We start from the raw sequence: 26,139 nt of genomic DNA, 5'->3' as shown, positions 1-26,139 counted from the left end.
TTTCTGGGTGACCATTCTACAACATTCATCAGAAGATCTGGAACAGTTTTATTATCCAACAGATAGAGATTGGCTAAATAAACTAATGTATCTCCACACTGAAATATGATTGAACATTAAAGATAAATTGAAGAAGCATACTTAAAGACTTGAAAAGACATCCACAATAGAGGATGATATAGGGAGAAAATCAGGTTATAAAACCATGTGTATTATATGATTCCATTTCTATAAATAAACAGCCATAGAAAAATGTCTCAAGAAAACAGTAGTATGACAAGGGTTATTTCTAGGTGGTAGAGTTACAGGTGATTTTTGTGTCCTTATTTTTGCTTATCTGTATTTTGTGCAAAAAATACTTACCTATTTTATAATAAGAAAATAGGGATTTAAAAAAGGAAATCACATTAAGTTGCTATATTGATATTCTGTAGATTCAAAGAAAGTCTGTTAATTAGAGGTAAGAAAACAATTTTTCTCAGTGACCTTCTATAATTATAATATTCCTCTTCTGTTTTGTTCTTAGTGATTACAAATTAAAGGATATTTTGGGGAACTAGCAATGAACAGATTGAATTAAGACTGAAACTACTTGTATAAATACTAAAAATGTAAGAACAAAATATGTTTATCCCAATAAACCAGTATCATATGAAGTATAGCATTTAGAGGGAAACATGCTGTAAATTTATCATATTAATTACTTTTAAAATAAGAATTTATCTTAAGGGATCTCTGGGTGGCTCAGAGGTTTAGTGCTTTCCTTTGGCCCAGGGTGTGATCCTGAAGTCCCTGGATCAAGTCCCACATCAGGCTCCAAAACATGGAACCTGCTTCTCCCTCTGCTTGTGTCTCTGCCTGTCTCTCTCTGTCTCTCTTATGAATAAATAAAATTAAAAAAAATTTATCTTAAATATTTAAAAAATAGCACACAACACAACTGACTTGAGTTCATTTACCTTCACAGTTTCATCTAAGACTTTAGCGGAATAAACAAAAGCAAAGACTAATTGCAGAAGTATCTTTGGAATTTTTTGAGTAAATCTCGAACTAGAAAGGGCAATAGTAGTGTGGCCATCAGTTGTCATAAAAATGACATGAAAAAACCCTTTATAAAAAAGCAGCTTACTTATTTTAGGATGACAATAAATTGTTCAGGAACATAGGCAGGAAAATCACTCATTCTGAGTTCTGGGAAATATTCAAGAGTTTGGAAATTTTTGTACAAAGCTTGCTCATTTTTGTTTAATTCATCCTATCCAATTTTAGTGGGGAAATTCTAGTTATTCAAACTAACCATAATTAATATTGAGCATTATTTTTGTGTGCCACATGTGGTTGTAATATAATTTTATGTTTGAGGCTATGTAAAATAATACCTCAAGAGAATTAGGTCATTAGACTATGAAGAAATATTAAAAGCCTTGGGCAAGGGTTTTAGAACTAGCACTGGAAATGGTTTATCAATTTATTATTTTTTTGAAAAAAATTCAGGATTAGGTCTAATAAATTTATTTTAAGGCCAGGTGTTTATGACTTTTATTACAAAGTAACACCTGTTTTTTCGAATTCTTAATTTTTAACAGGTATGATAAATGAACTAATTTTTTAAAATGAAAAATGTATTATTTGAAATAAATCATACCAGAACTATTAAAAAAAGGCCTTGAAAAGTACTTTATTTAATAAACAATAAGGGAATGGCCATTTTATTCTACAAAATGGAACATTATTTACTTATCTTTTTTCAATAATTCAAAAGTAAGCATTCTTCTTCATCTGCATAGGTTCCCTGTAGCATGTACCAAAAAAAAATGAAAGACTTATAGTCTTTTTGATTAAAACAAAATACTCAGTACATGTCACTAGGCATATATTAAGCAAATGAAAGGTACTAGCTTTCATAACATGAAGTGTTACCTCCAGATAACATGTTTTCAATAAGTAGATTTATAATTCTAATTCTAATAAGTAGATTTATAATTCTAAGTCATGAATTTCACTGAAACAGTTAAAAAGAGATGGACAAAGTATCACATGTGCACACACACACTCACATACACACGTGCCAGTCAATTTTCATAGAGATGGATAAGCAGTTACATTCAATCACTGCAAGAACAGAAAAGGCAAAAATTTATCACAAATAAGCAAAATGTTGGGTATTTTAGTTGAAAGCTACAGATATAATCTGGATATCAGAAGGATGAGAAATGTGAAAGAACCTAATGGCAGCCTGGTGAATTGTGGGGTAGAAAAGAAAACAGAAATAAAAGTTATCTTCATGGTTAGTACTTCTGATAAGGCAGCCATTATCAATGAGGCAGTGCTGATGGGAAAACAGGAGAGATTAGGAAGGGATGACAGGGGCTATTACCCATTGTGGGGATTACAGACAGTAAAGGTCTTTTGGTCAATATTTACACATCTATTTGGGATATATAATCTATATTCTATTTGATATTCTGTCAAAAAATTTTTAATGAGACTAAGCACTAAATTTGGAGGATTGGGACCAAGAATAGCAACATTTCTTCTAAATGAGGGTGAAGAAATAAGGAATTTGGGAAACCATCTGTTTAGTTTGATTTGCTCCTCTCTTGTCTCTATTGCCTGGGAAATATAGGTCCCTATAATACCTAAAGTATAATTATCTGGTCAAGGGAAATAAAAGTTATCATCCATATAAACTCAGTAAGATATAAGGCTCTAGTTTGAACCCAAGTCCAGAAACTTACTTAGTTTTCATTAAATATTGAAATTAAATAAGTGCCTGGCATTATACCAGGTGCTAACACAACAGGAAGAATCATATTAACTTGTTTTAACCAAACTAAAAATAATGCAATTTAGGCATCTTTCCAGATTTCAAGACTCTGTAGATCAGATGGAAACAATAATTTCCAGAGAAGGAATTAGGCCTAAAATTAACTAGTAAATTGCTTCCTGAGCAGTAAAATACCATGATCCTTTACTTCTAATAATATGCCATTCCAGATATTGTATAGATGGCAGAGAAAGTACAGCAGAGAGAAAAAAGAAAGAACCTGTAGATGATATCAAACAAAGAGAACAAAAAAACCATTGTCTAATTATCCTACCTGTTAACTAGATATTCCCAGTTGAGCTGAATCCAATTCCAGGCCATAGTCTTTCCATAGCTGTTATATGAGATATATCGGATGACTGTAAACACATCCTGACTTTTAATAAGGTTTGGGTCCTTGAGCAAATCTAAATATCTAAGAAAAGACAAATAGAAAAACAATTCAAAACGTTAACTATTAACTTTAAAAAATTAATTGAATTTATTGAATAGAAGCACTTCACTCACCTTTATCCCACTTAACTAAAAAAAAAAAGATTAAATTAAGGGAAAGTACTTATACTTTTATTTTCTAAAAGATAACAATTACATCTTATTTGTTCTTCCCCCAGATTATAAGAAATAAACTTCTAATGTAACCTATATGGTTAGATTAGTTAGCTATAATTATAGTCTAATACAAAGAAGTCAAAGATAAATTAAGTGACCAAGTCAATAGATTTTTATTAACTCTATGCTGTGTCTGTACCTACAGAAATATCTCAACGTACTCTAGACCATTGAACTTCCAGAAACTGCACTTTAGTGATAGTCCTGAATTTTTGTGTAACTTATCATTCATTCTCTAATTCCCAAGAGTCTTAGTAAGACAAGTAAGCATTTGCTAATTTTCTCATCCTATAATCAGCACGCTGCCATCAAAATAATAGATCAATACGATGTTTTATGGAATGGCAAAATGATCAAGTTCTTGGTAGATTATTTTAAGGCAGAGAGCAGGAGAACTGACATCTACCTTGACGCAAGATGATAAAGGAGTATTGTTGGCTTTGCCGGGTGAATACAAACTGCTTCCAGTAGTCCTTACAAACTGGCTATTGCATTGTAATTTCCTAATTTAAATTCTGCCTCTCATGAGCTCTACATTTCTCAAGGATAGATATTATGACTTATTCAGTTTTATTCTCACAATTTATATACCTACACATAGACAGGACATCATAAGTGTTAGTTAAGGGAATGCAGTAAGTAACTCAGAAACCAGAACTGAATTAAGGCAGATGCTAGTTGATTTGGAGCATCGGTGAAGTGGTTGAGGATTCATAGCTGCACTTCAAGCGACTTTCCAAGTGGAATATAAATGTATTTTGTGTTTTCTGTGCATATTGTGGCACAGACTCTTTCTCCGCTGACAGAAACCAACTTTGTTCTGGGCTTGGATCAATGTATCCCTGATCCTAGGAAAGTAGGTAGGCGCCTACCCTAGCCTCAGACTAAGATGATGGCCCAAATCAGTCAAAAGAATTCAAGTTCCTCCTAGCTGGCAAATGATCAAGTGGTAGATCTAGAGTTTAACTCAGAATGATCGGGATCCCTGGGTGGCGCAGCGGTTTGGCGCCTGCCTTTGGCCCAGGGCGCGATCCTGGAGACCCGGGATCGAATCCCACGTCGGGCTCCCGGTGCATGGAGCCTGCTTCTCCCTCTGCCTGTGTCTCTGCCTCTCTCTCTCTCTGTGTGTGACTATCATAAATTTAAAAAAATAAAAAAAGATTTAACTCAGAATGATCAAGTGTGATCCAGCTCTGGTTATGAGGGGAAGCAAAGATAACTCACCTTTAGCATAAAAGACAAAGCCTTGTGAGGAGGAACTCTTTTGCTCTTGTTCTTCTTTCACTGAATGTATTTGTGTGAAGACAAAATATTTGGAGCTCTAGAGGTTATGAGACATCCAGTATGTTGAGGATGGAAGAACAGAAAGAGAAACACCCCAGGCCCTGGATGAAAATGTTGAACCACTGCTCACCACTAGAACCTGCCTACTCCCAGAATGTTTTCATAGGAGATTACATTTCTTTATTACACTCGTACACGGATATTTTGTTTCTTGTCGGGAAAATACATTTTAATAGATTTTCTTGGAAATGTATCATACTTTAATTAGCATCTTAAAGTGACCGTGATGCATAAATCATCAAATGCCATTCATATGAGGGAAAAAAAAAAAAAAACTTACCTTGACAAGAGAGTAACGTTCTTCACTGATGCTAATCCATACAGCAGTTTTTCTTTTTCCTGAGCTAATGAAGTTTTCTGGTATTGATCAAGAGTGTAGTTCCATGAAGTCTCATTGCCAGAGTTCTGCATTCCATACCGATATACCAGAAGCCTCAGATTTACAGGAAGCCTAGAAGAAGAAATTGTGCTTCAGAGATTTTATTTCTTCATTTCTAAGTTTGAAGTCCTCTAGAAATGAACACACAGTGAACAGTCACCTTACAGTCCCACTTAGCCACTGCTGAAATAATTGTGTAGCATTGTTCAAGGCTTCTTGATCTCCCATTTTGCATGCAAGCCCTAATACGGAGGCACGGAGCAACCTTAAAAAAACAAACACACACAAAGCTGGGCCAATGAGCACTTAACTTTTTTAACATACACAAACAAATATTAAATGAAATTTAATTTTAAAAATGTAAGAAATAACTTTGTAAGGTGGTCTCCGACGTCATTCCATCCTAGAAGATCTGCAATGGGCTTCACTCGACTTTGGAAGTATTCCTGAAATAAAAGAACCATGTACAATGAGTAATAATTTACTATTCAGCAGTTACTCATTTGTTATAATTTACAGTTTCCCCCCATTGTACTCTTCTCTCCTACTAGTTCAGAGAACTTTGGGCCTCTCCTTAGGGAAGGAACATTTTCAGTTCTTATCCCATTGCAAATTTGCTTTAATCCTGAAGAACAGAACATCCTGGATCATTCTATAATGTTTTATAAAACTTTGGGTAAGCCCCTTTTAACCTCTACTTTTTAGTTAACATTTGTAAGAAATAGAGTAACACTGGACATACTGCACTGAAAAGATTAATCAAATATTGATGAAATAAAAATAGTGATAACCAATATACATATATTGCCTTTGGATTTACAAAGGATGTTTATTTTATATGATCTATACCTATCCCATTGCCACAGGCAGGGAGGTGCAGACATTCCTATTGTACAAAGGAAATGAAGACTCATAAATAAAATCATCAGTCCAAGTTAGTAAGTAGAAGAGCTAGAGATTTGAATCCAGAATTTCCTTAAAATTGCAAGTGTCCTACCAATGTGCTGCAGAAAACACAGAGCAAAGTATTTAGAATAACTATCCTATAATAAAATCTCAATGTGGAAATAACAGCAGTAGGGATAAGGAAATATAATGGTATATTTTAGCAAGAATAAATTCATTTTAACATAGATAAATCCATTAAAAATAGGATCTAGTTAGTATCCTGTCTATTGCAACTAAAATATTAATTCTTGTATTCTCTCTAATACTAAAATACATTAAGTGGTACGCCAAACCAAAAACACTGATACATCTCAAGTTGAAAAAAAATAGAGATAGCATCTCTTTGGTTTGACTAGTCATGTCATTATACTTTCCTTTAATTTCACTTGGCCGGCGGATGTGCTTTTGTGTCTTTCAGAAGCTCCTTCCCTCAGAAACCTCCCTATTCTGCTCATGCTGCACATTTACTTGCATAAGATATATCATTAACATCACCTCAATCACAGGGTAGAGTTCTGTATCATCTTCGAACATGCTAATGATATAGGTTACAGCTGAAATTACTCTCTGCCATGGTAAAAACTCTTCTTCCATTTTGAGATACTTGGTCAAGTTTAGAGCCATTTTATAATCTAGAAGTTGAGCTCTAAAGAAGAGAAAAAAAAATGCCCCTTAATTAAAAACCATAGACTACAAACAAAACAAAACAAAAAACCCCAACCATAGACTAGTACACATTTGACTGAAAGTACTCATATGGAAATCACAGAATTTAGTGTTAATGAGAATCCTTCTATTAAGCAATTAAGAAAATGCATTTATTTTGGGGGGTTCAATCAAAGAGGTTTATTCACAATGATGTGTTAACGCTTTCATATATTCGATAGGAAAGAGGAAAATAGAACATTAAAAAGTACATTTGAAAAATCACTGAGGCCAAATTCTGAATACAACAAAAGCCCTTTAGCTATAGTTAATATTGATGAATAGACACAAGCTGATTATAATTTACAGATGCAGGGCACCTGGGTGGCTCAATTAGTTAGGCATCTCTTGATTTCTACTCTGGTTGTGATCTCAGGGTTGAGGTATCAAGCCCCGTGTGTCAGGCTCCATGCTGAGCAAGGAGTCTGCTTGAGATTCTCTCTCTCCCTCTGCTTCTCCTTCTACCCTCTCCTCCTGCACTCTCTCTAAATATATAAATAAATACCTCTTTAAAAATCATCTATAAGAAAATAATATACAAATGACACATATATCTTATTATAATATAATAATAATATAATAATATACCCTGATAAATATATCTTATTGAAATTACATTTGATATGAAGAGGAAACATAACAATACTCATGAATTATGAATGCTTAAAAATTCTAATTGAACTTATTTTTCCCATTAAAATAACTCCTTTTTAAGGGAGACAGAACATGGAAGACTCCTAACTCTGGGAAACGAACTAGGGGTGGTGGAAGGGGAGGAGGGTGGAGGGTGGGGGTGGCTGGGCGGCAGGCACTGAGGTGGGCGCTTGACGGGATGAGCACTGGGTGTTACACTGTATGTTGGGAAATTGAACACCAATAAAAAATAAATTTATTATTTAAAAAATCTCCTTTTTTATACATTTTCAACAATATTGATAAATAAAAATGGATTTTGTTTCTCCACTAAATTTGAAGTTTCTATCAACATTTCAAAGTTTAAAGAATCCAATTTCTTCCTCCTTAAAAGGGATTCTAGAACTTTGTGAAATACTTTTCTCAAAAATCTGTTATGCCTCAAATTTTACCCTAGATTTTTAAAACAGCCTTAGATGGGAATTCTGTCTTTTCAAATTATATTTTGAAAGTTTAAACTGAATAATAAATCTTGAATTATTGAATTAGTAGTACTGATGCATTGAATGCTATTAGGTTTGATAGTATTTTGTGAATGAAGAATGTAATTATATCTTGATTTCTCCCCAAGAGTTTGATTAGAGGATGAACTAGTAGTTTTGGACATAAATAAGAATGGAAATCTTGGGCAGCCCGGGTGGCTCAGCAGTTTAGTGCTGCCTTTAGCCCAGGGCGTGATCCTTGAGACGCAGGATCGAGTCCCACGTCGGGCTCCCTGCATGGAGCCTGCTTCTCCCTCTGCCTGTCTCTCTGCCTCTCTCTCTCTCTGTGTCTCTCATGAATAAATAAATAAAATCTTTTAAAAAAAAAGAACGGAAATCTTTGGCATCATTTGATTTGTACTAGTGAGATATGATAGAGTTTTTTTTTCAGTTCAGAGTGCTAATTTCCCCTATTTTCTCAGGTTCTGATCTTAGTTAGAAAGAATTACATTTTGGAGCATGCAACCTCCCTTAATAAAAGTTCAAATAATATGAAGAAATGGAGGGACGCCTGGGTGGCCAGCAGTGGGGCATCTGCCTTCCGCTCGGGTCGTGATTCTGGGATCCAGGATCGAGTTCTGCATCGGGCTCCCTGTGGGGAGCTTGCTTCTCCCTCTGCCTGTGTCTCTACCTCTCTTTCTCTCTGTGTCTCTTAGGAATAAATAAACAAATCTTTAAAAAATATTGAGAAATGGAGTGTTTTACTGAGAATATTTTTTTAAGTAAGAAAAATTTTAGAATTTTGTGTTGATATTTGAAACTTGAGAATTTTCTAATTTTGACGATTCTCTATTTTTCCTAGGGGTTACAGCAACAACTATGTTCAGTTGGTAATTTTTAAAGGTGTTCATAAAGAATAGTTGTTGCTCTGAGGATCAATTTAGTGAAGAGAATAATGAAAGGTTAGGAAGAACGACAGTTTGGTCAGAAACCAAGTGGTCACCTACATTTTAGGTAGGTGAAAAAATTAGAAGGAGTGGATTTCAGTTACCAGAGCCAGAAAAATTGGCTAATTAGGTAGCATAAGTAGAAGTAAGAAGGGAATCCAATTATCCAAAGGTTAGAGGTTCTGAGGAAATACTATGTATTCAAATGTTGAAAATCGATATCTTATCCTATTGCCTTATTTTTCCAACATGCTTGATAACTATGCAATAAGTCCATTTTGGTATCACTTGTTTTCTTTAAGTCTTGAGTCATATGGTCAGAACATTGGACTGGGAGTGAATTTTTGCTGGTTATTATAGGCATAACATTTTGAGAATTTAGTTGATGGAATTTTCATTTCCCACAAATTATGTTACTCTGTAGCTTCAAATACAAGTGTATTTGATACTCCTGATGAAGAGCAGTATCATTTAGAACTATGATTCTCAAATTTGAGCATCTATCAGCAACACCTGGAAAGTTCATTATATCACATACTCTTCACTCCCACCGCCCCAGAGTTTCTGATTTAGCAGGTTTGGAGTGGAGCATAAGAATCTGCATTTCTCACAGGCTTCTAGCCAGAGTTGATACTGGTGGGACCACATGAGAAGACCTGGTTCTGAGAACAAAGGCATCTATATGCCCTTCTCAGATCCCCTTACAGTGCTCTGTTGGCTCACAGCTGCCACCTTCTTCAAAGAATAGCGCTTGGCCAAATATATCCATCTTGCCTAAGAGGTTAGGCAATCTCCATCCCTTGCCATTAATTCTCTGATTCAGGAATGCAACAAGCCAGCCTGCTTCCCTCAAGTTGGACCCACTCTACAGCACAATTTATAGCTTCCTAGTAGAATCTGGCAAAGCTAGACTCCATCTGAGACCATATCAGGGCTGAGCTTTTAATCCCTGCCCTAACCTGGTTTTCATACTCCTTATCTCATTAGAGTACTCTCTTAATAAACTAAATGTACATGAACCTGCGTTTCATACTCTGCTTCTAGGGATCTCAACCTAAGGCAGCATTCTTATGCAACTTTGAGTCTCAAACTCCATTTGTAAAATCCATAGGCACATAGTAGTTCTGAAAGTCAGATATGGTTAAGCATTTTATTTAATTTTTTAAAAGATTTTATTTATTTATTTGAGAGAAAGAGCAAAGCAGGGGAGAGGGACAGAAGGAGAGGGAGAAGCAAACTCCCTACTGACTAGGGAACCAGACAGGGGCCTCAATCCCGGGACCCCATGATCATGACCTGAGGCAAAGTCAGATGCTTAACTGACTGAGCCACCCAGGTGTCTCACAAATTTTTTTTAAAGATTTTATTTATTTATTCACGAGACACACACACACACACACACACACACACACACACACAGAGAGAGAGAGAGAGAGAGACAGAGACAGAGACACAAGCAGAGGGAGAAGCAGGCTCCATGCAGGGAGCCTGATGTGAGACTTGATCCTGAGTCTCCAGGATCAGGCCCTGGGCTGAAGGTGGCGCTAAACCACTGAGCCACCAGGTCTGCCCTCCCACAATTTTTTTTTTTTAATAATAAATTTATTTTTAATGGTGTTCAATTTACCTACATACAGAATAACACCCAGTGCTCATCCCGTCAAGTGCCCCCTCAGTGCCCGTCACCCATTCCCCCCCACCCCCCGCCCTCCTCCCCTTCCACCACCCCTAGTTCGTTTCCCAGAGTTAGGAGTCTTTATGTTCTGTCTCCCTTTCTGATATTTCCCACACATTTCTTCTCCCTTCCCTTATATTCCCTTTCACTATTATTTATATTCCCCAAATGAATGAGAACATATAATGTTTGTCCTTCTCCGATTGACTTACTTCACTCAGCATAATACCCTCCAGTTCCATCTACGTTGAAGCAAATGGCCTCCCACAAATTTTTAAAAAATCTTCCATCATCTAGAAAAAGCCCAGCCTGATGGACTTAAACTATATAACTATCCTATCACCTGGAGAAGATGGAGGCTATAACTTAAAGTTCCCACCAAATTTGATGGAAAAGAGGACAAATGGGTCTGATGAGAGAAATCTTGCCCTCCTATTTTGGGCTGAGGTACCCAGGAAGTTCGGGGAATCCTATAAAAAAAGGTTTGTTTCTGGGAAACAAACTAGGAGTGTTGGAAGGGGAGGTGGGCAGGGGGTGGAGGTGACTGGGTGATGGGCACTGAGGGGGGCACTTGATGGGATGAGCACTGGGTGTTATTCTATATGTTGGCAAACTGAACACCAATAAAAAATAAATTTATTAAAAAAACAAACAAACAAACAGACAAAAGGGTTTGTTTTTGCTTCACTAGATATGACCTGGAAATACAGTATAGTCCTCAGAGAAGCTGAGTTAAGCAGTGTTTTGTCCAACATCTCTCTTCACTGAGACATTAGAAATGGTCCCGAAAGGTGCCTAGGTAGATGCAACTAATCCCATGTGCTCATGTCCCCCAGCAAAGCCTTTGGTGATGTGGAGAATTTCAACAAATCCCCGTTGTGTCTGCTCTCCCAGTGTTTACTTGCCAATTAAATTCAGATTTCTGGCTTAACACAGTCTCTTTGCAAACAATTAGGTCCTTTTTGGTATCTTCCTGATTACCCTATTTCTCCTATGTTTAAAAGGCAGCATGAAAGTGTGTGTGTATGGGGGGGCAGGGAGTAGGAGGGTGAAGTTGCTTATCCAGTCCTGCGTTGTGCTCTGGTTACCTCTGCAAACACCTGTAAAATGGTAAGACCCAGTGACCCTAGAGGTCTATAACTTGGTGTGGCTTATGCTCATTTGGTGGTCTTTATTTGGTAACTTGCTCCTCACCTTGGATATCATGAGAGCCACTGCTGTGTGAAGCATGTGTGGCTAAAATTCTGTTTGGATGATTAGCTTAGATGGCCTTTTAAACCATCCTTTGCCATTGTTTCCTCACCTAGAGACTCCTGCTTCCACTCACAGGCTTGTTAGGCAGTGCTCTCTGCTTTCCCTTGTTATTCCTCATCCCTTTCCTGGCTTTAGCAAACAGTGGTTACATAGCACAATAAGCTATTGAAAAAGAAAACCCTAATGTAACAGGTGGACAGAAAAGGATTCTTTCTGCCTCTGTTCTGGCAAGACCCCTTGCCTAACCCCCAAACCAGGCCCTTTGGCCTAAACCCCAAAATAAGATACAGGCCCACCAAGTTGGAACTAACGTGGTGACCCTTTTTGTGACCTTAGCTGATAACGTATCACCAGCTATTAAAAGCACTGGAGAGGCTAGGGGCAGAATGAGACATGTTAAAAGAGGGCTTTGGGGGAGCACTGTCAGGGTATTGTGAATATTCTCCTCCCACAGAGAAGAGGAGGATGCAGGAGGCTTTTCCTCTCACATGAAGCCTAGGAAAAGGGGCTTCAATGAAACCACTTGAAGAGTTGTACCTGCGTATCCTAAAGTTTGAGGGCACAGTGGCCTAGTGTTTGATACTCTGAGAAATCTAATAGATAAGAGACTACGGTTGACTACTGCTCTAATCTCAGAGTGAAGGAGTTAAGACTGTATGAAGTCGCCCATTCTTCCAGACTTTGTTGGGGGAAAAATATATTCATACTTCCTTTGGACCAGATATGGTTCAGAGGTTTTCACTTACCCATCTCAAGGAACTACAAGAGAAAGACTCTTAGCAGTAAAAATGGGTGCAGATGGCAAATACCCCATGAACACAGCACACAAGAAAATGAGCTAGTATTAAACATCTACGAAGTTCACAGAGGACCAAACGTAGATAGCATATGAGGATCTTTCTTCCCTTCACCTGCTCTCCCTCCCTGCTCTCCTCACCTTAGTTCTGGAGGAATCAGAGGCAGTCTAGTGAGTAAGGAGAAGTAGAAGTTCCATGCAGCAAAATGGAGATGACATTAAGCACCTTGTTCCCACTGTAGGTGGCTGGCCTGAAACCAGCCTGAGTTGGGGGCAGGGAAGAACTTTAAACGAAGTTGGTAACTTTGGTGGTTTTACTGGACTTGACTCAAATTCAAAGACGGGGGGACTTGAAGTAGCTGGGAGAATTTTTATTCCTTGTCTTGAACAAATGTGCCCATCTGGATATTCATCCAGGACAGTAACAGTACTAGCTCCTCTATTTTGGGGATAGGAGAATCAAGAATACATTTATATTTAGATGTGCTCTTTTACCCCTGCTTATGAAACACGATAGTTAACATTTCTTTTTAAACACCCAAGTAGAACTGTATAAATTCTTATCTTATCACAGGTACTAACCTGTTTAACTACGTTTCTCCTTTTTTTCTCCCTAAAGTTTCAGAGTGAACCACACCTGGCTATAGCCAATATTGATGGACTCTACTTCCCTGAGTCCTGTTTTCCTCATGCATTACAGAAGGAAATTGGATGATAACTAAATAGCTCAGGTTATAGCTCAGGTGATTGCTCAACTATTTTCCAGATCAGTTGCTGTGTGATTTTACGTATTTTTTGGTTTTCAAATTTCTTTTACTTTCTTCCTTTCCGTATCTCTCCAAAATTTTACTGGGCTGTGGCCAAGGAACTGGGCAAATGCAAGAAAGTCTTTCAATTGTGTGAATTAATTGCTTTATACACAGTTCCCCAGAGTGACCTGTTCAAGAAGCTTTTACTTCTTAAAGCAAAAAAGAACTGTCTGCATTGTATTATGATGGGAATTTAACCATAAAGATATTGCAGTTCTGTGTAATCTCTAACAGCCAAGATGCCAAGCTTTGGAAAAGGTCATGATGCATTCCTAGGAGAGTTTCCCCCCAAAAGAATTCTTAATAGTTCTATTGTGTTTTCATATACTGATTATCTTCCTTTACCATTTAATTTCCAAGGCCTATGCAGTGTCTGGTACAGTCAAGTGATACACTTTATTAAGCACTTGCTATGGGCCAGACATTGTTTGGGGTGCTTTATGAGCATTATTTCATTTATTTCTCAAATGAGTCTTATAAGATCATCTCCATTTTACTCATAAGGAAATGAAGTCAGTGAGAAGTTAAGAAATTTACTCAAGGTAGGACGCACAGTTAAGTGTCTGCGTTCATGCTCAGGGTGTGATCCTGGAGACCCGGGATCGATTCCCCCATCGGGCTCCCTGCATGGAGCCTGCTTCTCTCTCTTCCTATGTCTCTGCCTCTCTCTCTCTGTCTTTCTCTCTCTCTCTCTCTCTGTGTCTCTAATAAATAATAAAATAAAATAAAATCTTAAAAAAAATTTACTCAAGGTAATACAGAATCAAGATTTTAATTGTCCCAGAACCTGTTTTATAACCCTATCCATTTCCTCCTTAAAAGATGTCAAGAAGGTTTTCTGACTTCCAGTGTATCATCTAGGAAGTCTGTGTAAAATAGTTCTCCCATGCCTTTGGTGATGGTATACTATCCTTCAGACATGTGGGGGTCATATTTAATGAGCTTCTGCCATGGGCCAGTCACAGTTAAGAGCCAGGAATAAAATAAACAGGAACATAATCTGGGTGCCTCCCCTCACGTAACTTACAATTTGGTAAGTGAGATGGACAGTTAATAAGAAATGATAGTATAGTATTGTGGTGACACACAGGGCCCATGAAAGGGACACCTAACCCAGACAAAGGGGCTAGTGAAGACTTTTTGAGAAAGTAGCATCTCCTTCTCAGTACACTGCTTGTATCTAGGATGAAGCCACTACAAAGCCAGCAAAACCAGTTGGTTGTGTCCCTGGCTCCTACAGTAATCCCAGAAATTCAACAAACACCTGTTGAAATAGTGGTGTCAGACTACTTGAAAACAAAACAAAACAAAAAATCCCAAAGATACTGTAGTTACTACTCCTGCATTTTCCCAATCTATGCTGATTTTTTTTTTCTAAGTGTAGGTTACCTTCAGGCCATGAAAACAAAAAAAGTCGAATTTCTTAAGCGGTACCTTAATTCTGATCAATCCTAGAGCACCCGGTCTCATTCTTCTTACCCTCATGACCTGAACAAGAGTTGACAACTCTAGCCATAAACTCATACAGTGGGCTTAGGCTCATAGAAGTAAGTTAATGAAACACATTATCATTTTATTAAATCAAATTATGAAGGTGCACTTTTGAGCATTTGCAAATGTCACTCAAATTAGCTCAAAGGCTCTGATATAAATGAACCTTACTCAAAGTCAGTAGGGTAGGTGAGTTTTTCTGTGTCTGTTAAGAGTGAATATGAGTATTTCAGCTATGAGGCTTATATGAGTTTTAAAAAAGAGTTAAGGAAAACAATAATGTTATAAATAGTGACTTTGGATATTTTAAACTACCACTAATACTTAAACTTGGCTGCAATTCATCAAAAAAAGAGATTCATGACAAAATCCACTGTTCTTTAAATAGTCCACTCTCCTTCCAAAACTCACCTTGCCAAGGCAAAAGCATCATCTATAAGACTTGCACGGTCAGCAGAAGAAAAGTTCTGAAAACAAAAAGAAAAAGAGGTAAGTAGCACAATTACTAAAGCAAAGCATGTTGAAAAAATTAATATCATCAAGATGCTGTTCTTAGAGCAAAAGTAAAACAATTCACAACCACAACCAATTTTTACTCTTACCTTGTGGTTTAAGAAAAGATTGGTAGCTATCCATTCCCAAGTTGGTATTTCATAATTTACACGATAAAACCCAATATGATCTGGGTTTATTTTGAGAAAAAAATTTCCAGCAGGATTAGAAGAATTCAAAGTGATTCCTGTGGTAGTAAATAAACACTAATGAGAAACATGTTTGCATATGCTGTAAACACAGAGAAATTAGGCCCAGAGGGTCAGAAGAAAAGAAAAGAAAAGAAATATCAGCTCAAGGAGTCAAGTTTGATTGGATTCAAAACCCCAAAGCCTAATTCTTCTTTAGTTGCCTAAGTTTAGAATGTCACTGTAGTGCGTGAGCTGAAAAAGAATAACCAATGTAAATAAGTGTCCTATGGTTTGTGACTTATACTTTTTACTGGTAGAAGCTTGCCAAATGAGTGAAATAATGCTGTGCTTGTCAATCCTCCAATAAAAGAAAACAATGCCAAAAGACAGAAAGGTCCATGCTGTTGGGGGTAGTCCATATATTTTTAATCATGATGGATTAATTACACAAAGAATATTCATTGGGCAGCCTAGGGAGAGGATAAAAATGTAAACATTTAAAAGAATGCTTCATTTTTTAAAATCAACATTTAAATGGATGGAAATGGCTATTGCCTATCAAAATAATGATTTAAGAATCAGTAATGCTTTTAAAATGTCAAGAAGGTTTGCAATAGAACTGAAATCCAAATACAACATTCTTGATTTTGTAATTCATGTCATACTTGCTCTTCTAATTTTATTTATCTTTGTAAAGTCTTCTGTTTCCTTATTTCAATTGATTACATCAATGCTTTTCATCAATGGATTTGCCAAATTAAATCTCTTTCTAAAGTAGCATCCAGTATTTACATAGGGCTCTAGTATATAGATTTTTAGAAATTCAATTAAAGAAACAGAGACTTATGTTTGAGGTAAAAAAATATTCACTTAAAATAATAGCTGTGCTCTGACATGACCAGTATTCATTTGTTGGCATTGCTTTTATATTTTTAATTCATACAGTCTTTTGTCTGCAAGGACAACATACAATTTAAATAATAAGTGAGCAGCAGCATCACTGCAAGAGTGATGGTGGTGGTGCAGGAGGGTGATAATAAAATCCTTTTTTTTTTTTTTTTTTTTTACAAATACAGGCTATATTGGAGGATGCTGGGGGGAGGGGCACAAGGGCCATCAGGGGCCATGTCAGTCCTCTTTCAGGCTCCCGAACAGGGCGGCCAGCACACTCTGCTGCTTCAGCCGCACCTCGTTGGGCTCCAGGTCCATCTCGTCCTCATCCTCATCCTTGCCCAGCTCAATCTCCTCGGGGTTGTCTTGCTGCACCAGCTCAGCCAGCCCCTCCCAGGAGCTGTGGGAATGCTTTGTATTGTTTAGAAATTTCAAATAGTTTAATGTAGTGCAACATAGGATGTGATACTGGAAGATGGAAGATGAGGCTGTAAAGAAAGTCCAGGGCTTTGGAGTGCAAGAGCCACGTGCCATGTAAAGGAATCCATCTTCTGATACATGGTTAAATAGAGAGGATTTTTAAGCAGGGCAATAGCATGCTCAGATCTGCTGTCTAGAAAGACAATTTTGATGGTGGTATGAGAGAGATATTGGAAAGAGGTTTTAGAGTCTCTTATAATAACCTATGGCAAGAGGGAATGAGACCCTACTCTAATGTGGAGGTAATGAAAAAGAAAGAAGGTGATGTTTTCATGACACATCTCAGGTCAAATCAGCAGTCAGTTTTCTTACTAGATGTGGACGGTCAGAGGAGGGGAAATGGCTTGCATGATGGGATGAATAATGATGTTGCCATTGCAGAATAGAGGAAGGTGAGTTAGTTTGGGAGGAAAGAAGATTTAAATTTTGAAAGTGTTCACATGGTTTGGAAGATATCCAGGACACAGTAGTTTTTCATAATATGAGTAAGCTCTTCAACAAGACAATACATTTTTTTTAGGAATGTTCAGAGTAGGTACTTGACAAATTATAAACTTTTACCTCACTCATGTAGTATTTATCTTTCTTTGTCATTTTCCCATGGACAAGTTGTTGAAAGGAAGCTAATCTTTTGGCAACCGTACACTTTGAATGTTTGTATCTGGAGGAGAGCCTCTTGCTAAGCGCAGAGCCATATGTTTTAGGAAAAAGACCATGAACTTTTGAGTCTGACAGATCTAGGATAAAACCGTTGCTCTGTGACTAACAAGCTGTGTGATCTTGGCCAAATCACTTGACCTCTCTGTGTCCCCATTCACCATAGGGAAATCGGGATAAAAATCCCTCACAGGGCTGTTGTGAAGATTAAATAAGATAACATTGGTAAAGTGTTGGTCACACAGTTATTTGTTCAACAGATGGTAGCTATCCTCATTATTATGAAAGGGGATATGCCGCAGTTCTATAAATAGCAAGGCGAATATAAATAACATTGAGAAGTTCCTGGCAATCCATCTAAATACTGCAGTATTTCAGTGTGCTTTATATATACCTAGTTAAGCCTGTCTAGAGTTACTGTGATTTTTCTCACTTTATAGATGAGGAAGCTGAGATCCAGGAAGTCAGTAGTTATGGACTTTCCAAGTTCATGCTACTTTCAAAACAGTTGTCAACAGCAAAATACTGTTGGATTGTTTAGTTACATAGTGAAGTAAGATAGGACTAAAATACTGGTGCCCATTCCTGGCATCACATGGCAGTCGGGGCGTATGTTTCCTCTTGTTTCTCCACTTACTTTTAACTGTTTTTCTGATTGTCACGGTCCTGTGTGTTCCTTACAGTTCCAAATATGTATTTGGAAAATACAAAAAATGTTTAATGAATATAAAAATTACCCACCACTAGTTAACATAATGTTTTTGTCTTCTGCATGTGTTCCCTCCATATATGTGCATAGATGTGCACACAATACACATAATGGGACTTTCCTGTTTTTAAGATTCATAATCCTTTTCATTTGAAAGTACATTGTAAATATCTTGCAACTTTGTCTTCTATACAGAGCGCCCCCCATCTGAAAGTGGAGCATTCCTGTGAAACCTTTCATAACCTGAAATGGCATAAAGAGAGGACTCTCATTTTCTAAAAGTCTGTAATAATTCCACTGTGTTTTCACAAAAGACCTACATTAGTACCTGCTTTTGCTAATGGAAAGAAATCCAAAGAGCATCTTCATTTTTATGGAAAAACCCATTACCATACTAAGGTAGGTCTTTTGTAAAAATGAATGGTAGAACATGAATATTCAGAAAGTGGGGGATATCTGTGTGTGAAAATGTGAATCTAATGGCCACATAACACCCTATCATTCAATTAATAGGTCACCTTGTTCTGTTTCTTGCTATTTTTATGCATAAAAGGGTTGAGTGAATTTTTTGGGGGGTAGGAGTTCTTTCTAGAAAACTTCTTTTTTTCTTTTATTTGTCTAGATGGTGAGGATGGATAATTACCTTTTCAAAATTTCATCCAGGGGCTATTTAAGGTCCACACAGATAGATTTCTGCCATAGAGTTCTCATAACAGTTCTTTAATCCATGCATACCTCACTCTATTATACTTTGCTTATTGCACTTTGTAGATACTGCATTTTTTTACAGATTGAAGGTCTGTGGCAACCCCGTATGGAGCAAGTCCATTAGCATTATTTTTCCAACAGCATTTCCTCACTTTGTGTCTCTGTGTCACAATTTGGTAATTCTTACATTTCAAACTTTTTCATTATTATTATATTTGTTATGGTGATCTGTGCTCAGTGATTATGACTCACTGAAAGCTCAGGTGATGGTTAGCATTTTTAGCAATAAAGCATTTTTGAATTAAGTATGTCCATTGTTCTTTAGATATAATGCTATTGCACATTTAACAGATTACAGTATAATGTAAATATAACTTTTATGTTATGCACTAGGAAGCCAAAAAATTCATTTGACATGCTTTATTGCAATATTCGTTCTGTTGTGGTAGTCTAGAACCCAACCTGCAATGTCTCTGAGGTATGCCTGTATACTATTTTATATAAATAATTATAACAAAGTTTAGACAACTAGATAGTTTGTGATAGCTTGATAATTACAAAGAAAGAAACATTTTTCTTTAGTGATATAAATGCTTTCTTGCATTGATCCTTTAAGCAAATTATTTTTTGGTATAAAATGACAGTTGATATTACATTTTCTGCATCACATATTAGTAAGACAGCTGAAAGATACATGAGTAGTACTTTTTGACTAATGACACACTATTTATACTTAAAATTTTCTACTAGGATGCACTATCAGAATTTAGGGTCAAGGAGGAAAATTTTAATCTCTGAAGCTAAAATTAACATCATCTATTGTAAAATGGATAGGGTATACATTTGTGGTAATATTTTAACAAATCATTTATTTAAGAAAGTATTAGTGATTATGTTATTAATAATAATTATAGGGTCCCTCTTAAATTAAATGCAAGTGGCCTAGAAAATCTCCCTAAAAAGAAAAGTATAATATAATTAGCAGGAATCTGGAAAAAATGCAACCTGGCTTCTATGATGAAGAATGATCACTGGTGATGTTTTGGTGACTACAAAGAAAAGTTGGATAATGGGAAGAAATAATTACAAAGAAGAGTTGGATAATGAAGATCTCTCAGGGTGTGTCAGTCTACCCAGGGAAGTAGGTGCACAGTTGAGCTGGTACATGGACTCCAGATCTTTCAACAGATTTCCTCTTATTGAGAACAGTATATGTGACAGAGATATGTTAGTTATTTACCACACTATTCTTTTTTCTCCTGACTTTATTTATTAGTCTCTCTTGCAGTTAGGTAGCAAAATGGGATTGACAACTAGACACAAACTGTGGGGAGAAGTAATAAATGCACTTCTAGACCTGGTCCCTTCATTATCTTCCTCTGTCTCCTGGTCAGATGCAAAGATCCAGCAGAGGAATCAGAGGTCCAAGGGGCAGTGGAGCCATAAGAGGAAGGACAAGAGGATTTCTAAGTTATTATTTGAGAGTGGGCCACCTAGGAGAAATAACATTTCAGGAATATCTCCATTGGACTGATGCATGAATAAGAAACTTTCATTGCATCAAAATAGCCTCTAAATGCAATAATTAGACTCCCCTGGTTAATGCAATATATGAGGCTATCACAGCGTGATGAAATCTCTAAAATAATTGATCTACCTTAACTCTCTCTTTACTCTTATTAAGTAAACTTTCTTCCTGGAAAGAGATACCTAATTAGCTGACAAGAGTATTCTGGTTCACCTTGGCCAGTGTATTTTTATTTGTATAAATTAACAAATTAGCATTCTTACGTGTTTGCTTTGTGTGAATAAATCTACCAAGACTTGGTTGACCAGGGCTGAATTGATGAAACTGAGCTCTTGAATCTGCAAAACTGAATTCATAATGATCCAATCAAAATTCAAACATTCCATGAAGCTCAGCTTGAAAGAATGAAGAAAGTCTCTCTTTCTCATTGTTATTAAATTTAAAAATATACGCCCATAATTATTTTGACATGAAATATTTAAATATAACTACCATCAACTTCTAGTAATATTCTATTTATATGTAGTCAGGGTTTGGTTATCTAAACCATTCAGAATGTATCCTCAAATCTACAAGAATTATGAAAATGGTCATCACAAAGTCTATACAATTTCCTATTGCCTAGACCCTCTTTTGGACCCTATGTACTTAGAAATACCTATTTTAAAATATTATGTTTCAGTAAGATTAATTTTCTGACATCATGTGATAATCTTCAAGTCTTCTAAATATTAGAAAGCAGAAGATAAAAAGCAAAAAGGGGATATACTACTAAATGTAGTAACTAACTACTAAATGTATACTACTAAATGTAGGTACACTGACAAAATAGTAGCTGGTACTAAAGATAGAGGCATGACTAAAGTATATACAGATATCCTCTAAAATCACAGCAGTCTGAGAGCAAACAAGCATCTATTCAGCAAGGACTCACTAAACTCTTAGTAAGTCTTAAAATGTGCAGAGAACCTTGCTGAGAATAGGGTATTCCTGACCTGCCATCGAGGAGTGTGATGTAGAGGTTGCATCTCCAAGGACTTTATCATTTACTTAAAAAAGGAAATACAAAGCATACGGAGATTAAATTACAATGATGATATTTAAAATATAAAGTAGTAATACTAGTTATAAGGAAGGATTGATTAAACTGATAGATAAAACATACTATAAACAATGAGAAGAGAGATTACACAGGGCAGGTTGGAACAGCCTGAGAAGGTCCTATTCTTTTGTTATAAATTACATGTTTCATTTTTCTAATGTTTAAAATATCATGTACAACACAAATGTAAATAAAAGACCTTGGGGGAAGTCCCAACATTGCCTGGGAAATTTCTAACTGATGAATCATCAAAGAAGCCAAGAGGAGGGAGGTAGGGCTGGTAACCTGAGCTGACTGCCCATCCAGTGCACTTGGGACATGTTTGTCATCTGGGCTCTAAGCTGAGAGCTGAAGATGTCCCCAAACAGGAAACAGGAACTTATTGCATAGCCTAAAAATGGAGCAGACACTTTGAAGTAGGAAGAGATTTCTAGTTTGCTTCTAGCTAAGTAAGCAGTCATGATTCTGAAATTTCAGATAAAGGCAGGTTTGTCATCAAAGCTCTGTGAACATTAGAGCCTCTTCATTCATTCTTGTACTCTTTCATTCAATAAACAATTACTGGGTAGCTGATAAGGATATAGAACAACCACAAGCAAAATAAATAAGCTCCATTTCTTCAAGAAATATTGTATGGGGAGGAGAAAGACCGCTAAGTCAATAGTTATAGTTGTGTTCAATGTAAAAAGAGGGTTACAGTTGTTGGCAGAGCCTTCTGCCCTAACTTTCCTACTAGCATTCTCTGCCCAGAGCATAGTTCGTATCTACACTTGGTCAATTCTATCCCCCTAGCTCTCAGCCTAGAAGTTATTTTCTTTAGTAACTTCTCCCAAACCCCCAAATCTGGGCTGGTATTTCTTCAGTGAGTCCCATTGGCTATTACCACATCAGCCACTCACGACACATCTTTGCCTGCTGACTTGTGTGCACCCTCCCTAGACAGTAAGTGCCAAGAGGCGAAGAGTTTTTTCCCCTCAGCATTATCTCCATGCCTACCTCTGTGTCTGGCACACAGTTAGTTCTCAGTAAAAACTTCCTTGAAGAACGAATTAATTGATCGATTGATGATTGATTAACATGGAATAAATTTATTATTCAAATATTCTAATAAGTATATAATCCATATAAGAAAAAATGTTTATTGTTAACTCTTCAACTTTATTTTACAAAACACTTGAGTAAGCTTTAGATATCTGGAAAATTCACTTTTTTAGAAACTTCATTCCATGAAAATGCTGTTAGCAAAGACAAATTATTCATGCTCTAAATTTGTTAGCAGCAAATCAAGCAACTGCCAAAATTCCTCTAACCCTCAGTTAACCAATAGTAACCAATGTGTGTGCAACACATATACTTGTACATATTCTAATTTTAAACCAAATTCACGGAAAACTTTCCAATGGAATGGTAGCTTATTATGCCTTTTATCAGTGGTATTTGACATTTTTTAAGGAGGTGGTGAGACAGAGGCAGAGGGAGAGCAAGAGAGAGAGAGAATCTTAAGCAGGCTCCAAGCTGGTCGTGGAGCTTTACTTGGAGCTCAATCTCACAATCCTGAGATCATCACCTGAGCCAAACTCATAAATTGGACACTTAACTGACTGAGCCACCCAAACACCCAAGTGGTATTGCACATTTTAAAAAGTCTTTTTTTTTTTTTTTTTTTGGTCTTCTCCACTTTCCATTGGCAAGCATCCTTATGAGTAAGAGAATGGTCAGAAGGCAGATCTTGAAAGATAGAGCTCAGTATTCAAAACAACATAATCATATGTAAAAGAGTTAGATGAAATGGCATTGATCTGGGAACTCTAGAAGAATTTGGGAGAAATGTTGACCATAACAATCAAAGTAATTGTTAGTATAAATGGTCAAGAGAAAGTTTTGCAATAAAGTAACAGAAAGCATTCTTGTCTCAACAGTAGCAAAGCTGGTAGAGTTTATAGTAAAAATAAATACACACACACACAAAAGAATTTATAATAAAAGTAAAAAAAAATCCAACATGAAAAAAAAACCTGGATTTGCAGAAAAATTTGTACACAAATGTCTATAGCAGTATTAACAGCCAAAAAGTAGAAATAATGCAAATGCCCATTAACTGATAAATAAATGGGAAGTGGTATAATGATATGATATGAATATAATTTGTCAATAAAAAGGAATGAAGTATTGATATATGCTTACAACATGGATGAACCTTGAAAACATTATTCTAAGTGAAAGAAGGCAGTCATGAAATACTGCACATATCATTCTATTTATATGAAATGTTCCAAATAGGCAAAACTATGCAGACCAGAGGTAGATTAGCAGTTGCTTAGGGTGGGGGTCTGTGAGGGGAGAGGGATGGGCAGCTAAAGGGTACAGAATGTCATTTTTGAGGTGATTAAAATGCTCTAAATTTGACTTTGATGATGATAACACATATCTGCAAATATAATAAAAAAAGCCACTGGATTATATACTTTAAATGGGAGGAACTGTATAATATGTGAATTTTATCTCAATAAAGCTGTTTAAAAAATCAACCTCCTTGAAATGGGGTAAAAATTTTCTTGCTAGGGGAACTCAGACCTCATTAATATTTTATAATATTTTGCCGGAGCAAATAGGCATATGTAAATAAAGGATAAATGATTTACTTTACTTTTATTTCTAAGAGGCTACAGGTGAAAGCCCATGCCAAATGCTTTTCTGAAACCAACTCTGCATGGGAGGAGGTGAAGAAGAGTATCATTCGTCTTAGGAAAGAAACAATTTGGAAACATAAAACAAGTACAATGGTAAAAGTATAAAAATCAGGAATCTCTGGGATGGTTGTTAAAACTGGCTCTGTTATTTTTTTTCAACAATTTGGAGGAGAGAACCTGTGTGATAAAAGGCCTCCTTGTTTTTATATAACTAAATTTTTTCAACAAAGGAAGAGATAAACCAAGAGAGATAGAATACACAAATATATTTCTAGTTGATTTAAGTGAGCAGAGTAGTCACATCTGAATTTTAACACAGGCACATGCCAAGTAATTCATTTAGGGAGATGGATGGATAGATGGGAGAATGGAAGGAAGGAAATAGATATAGGTAGTGCCTTGAGCTACTGGTGACAATATATAACTTAGAAAAGATAATTTTGAGTTATTAAAGATTCTAAAGTCATACTGAATTGGAAAAATGGTAAATCCAATTTAATGATAGCATTTTAAGAAACCAGGCTTGTCACATAACCTTTTAAGAAATTTTATGACTTACTTCTCTGATATAAAGGGAAAAGAGTAAAGGAAGAAGGAAGGAAGGAAAGGAGGGAAGAAATGAGCAAAGGAGAAAGAAAGAAAACTTACACATTGACCATCCAATGGTTGGTGTGTGACCCTTACTTGGATATGAGTATTTGTTACGGTTTCAGTCATCGTAAATCTTAAAAAGAATATCTCCTCGGTAGGAAATTTCTCATTATTGTAGATAAGGGCTTGAATTCATTGGTAAGTTACTTAAGAGGTCTCTTTTAGCTGAAATTTACATCATAAATTCCAAATTTATTGTGGTTTCTTTACACTTACATTAGTTTAATGGGGCACATTAATTCGAAAGAAGAAACAAATCAATTGATGATATTTACCTCCTGTTTCTGACCTGTTGTAGAATGTAATACTTGATACATTATCTTCAGTCCATTTAACTGGAATATTCCATGTGTAACTAAAGTTTTTTAAAAAGAAAAATGTAACTTTTATTACTAAAAAATAAAAACATTCCCCAAATTAAAAAAAAATTAAAAAGCCAATAGACAAGCATGTTTTCCTCATAAATCATCATCCAATGAATAGGATATGGTTAATGCCGTTAATATAACACTCTTTAGTGATGAAGATAGGCATATAACTGCTTTAAATTTCTATAAATCTCTAAAATTTGGAACTTTGTATCAACAAATTAGCTAAGCATGAAGATTATTTCAATAAAATGCTTTGAGGGTTTGAAATAAAGATACTGTGTAAATATAATACAGTATATGATAACATTGAGCTTTTACACACATACTTGCACATATTCTAATATGCTTAGTTTCTGTCAAGGAACACAAAGCATTTTTCAAATTCAGAAGACAATCTTAAAACACCATGCAGGAAATAACACATTTTAGAGATTATGTTGAAATTTAAATTATACCACTACCATCCGTCCCTTAAAGAGTCTCATGTTCTTTCAATATCTCCTATTTTGCATCATGTGAATCAGGTGTACTGCAAAGGAAATATCATCAGACAAGCATGTTTGGGAGGTTTTTAGTGTTCTCAGTATTTTCTTGTGGAGCAGGGGGTGGAGGTTAGCTTCATACTTAGGTATGATATATACTTAATATTTTAGTCTTGAAATCTCACAAAAGAGGTCTTAACTTTTTTTTATTGTTCTCATATCATGTATTATCAATCAGAAAATTCAAGAGACCTAGAAAGAAGACAAATCTGTGTTTGTCTTGGGTTT

The 26,139-nt window shown here is 36.1% G+C and overlaps 1 protein-coding gene and 1 long non-coding RNA gene across 12 annotated transcripts in view; one reads left to right on the top strand and one right to left on the bottom strand.

The window, feature by feature from the left end:
* Positions 1–26,139, bottom strand: part of ENPEP (glutamyl aminopeptidase) — an 87,691-nt gene that overhangs the window by 9,198 nt on the left and 52,354 nt on the right. Inside the window, exons 11-18 of the mRNA XM_077882294.1 lie at positions 25,274–25,353; positions 15,502–15,638; positions 15,311–15,366; positions 6,603–6,753; positions 5,532–5,605; positions 5,320–5,424; positions 5,061–5,231; positions 3,102–3,242 (exon numbers count right to left, since the gene is read on the bottom strand). Of these exons, the coding sequence (XP_077738420.1) occupies positions 3,102–3,242; positions 5,061–5,231; positions 5,320–5,424; positions 5,532–5,605; positions 6,603–6,753; positions 15,311–15,366; positions 15,502–15,638; positions 25,274–25,353 (915 nt within the window). The remainder of the gene's footprint in view (positions 1–3,101; positions 3,243–5,060; positions 5,232–5,319; positions 5,425–5,531; positions 5,606–6,602; positions 6,754–15,310; positions 15,367–15,501; positions 15,639–25,273; positions 25,354–26,139) is intronic.
* LOC144303882 (uncharacterized) overlaps positions 1–26,139 on the top strand; it is a 126,212-nt gene that overhangs the window by 50,323 nt on the left and 49,750 nt on the right. For 7 of the 11 annotated variants that reach the window (XR_013370879.1, XR_013370878.1, XR_013370887.1 and 4 more), the window contains one exon: positions 18,515–18,718. The exons of the other annotated variants lie outside the window; for them this stretch is intronic. This is a non-coding gene — a long non-coding RNA (uncharacterized LOC144303882). The remainder of the gene's footprint in view (positions 1–18,514; positions 18,719–26,139) is intronic. 11 annotated transcript variants of the gene reach the window in all.

The sequence above is a fragment of the Canis aureus genome, chromosome 33 (assembly GCF_053574225.1).
Source record: "Canis aureus isolate CA01 chromosome 33, VMU_Caureus_v.1.0, whole genome shotgun sequence".
Classification (NCBI taxonomy): domain Eukaryota; kingdom Metazoa; phylum Chordata; class Mammalia; order Carnivora; family Canidae; genus Canis; species Canis aureus.
The sequence above is the reverse complement of the archived record's forward strand: the minus strand, read 5'-3'. Positions and strand labels throughout refer to the sequence as shown.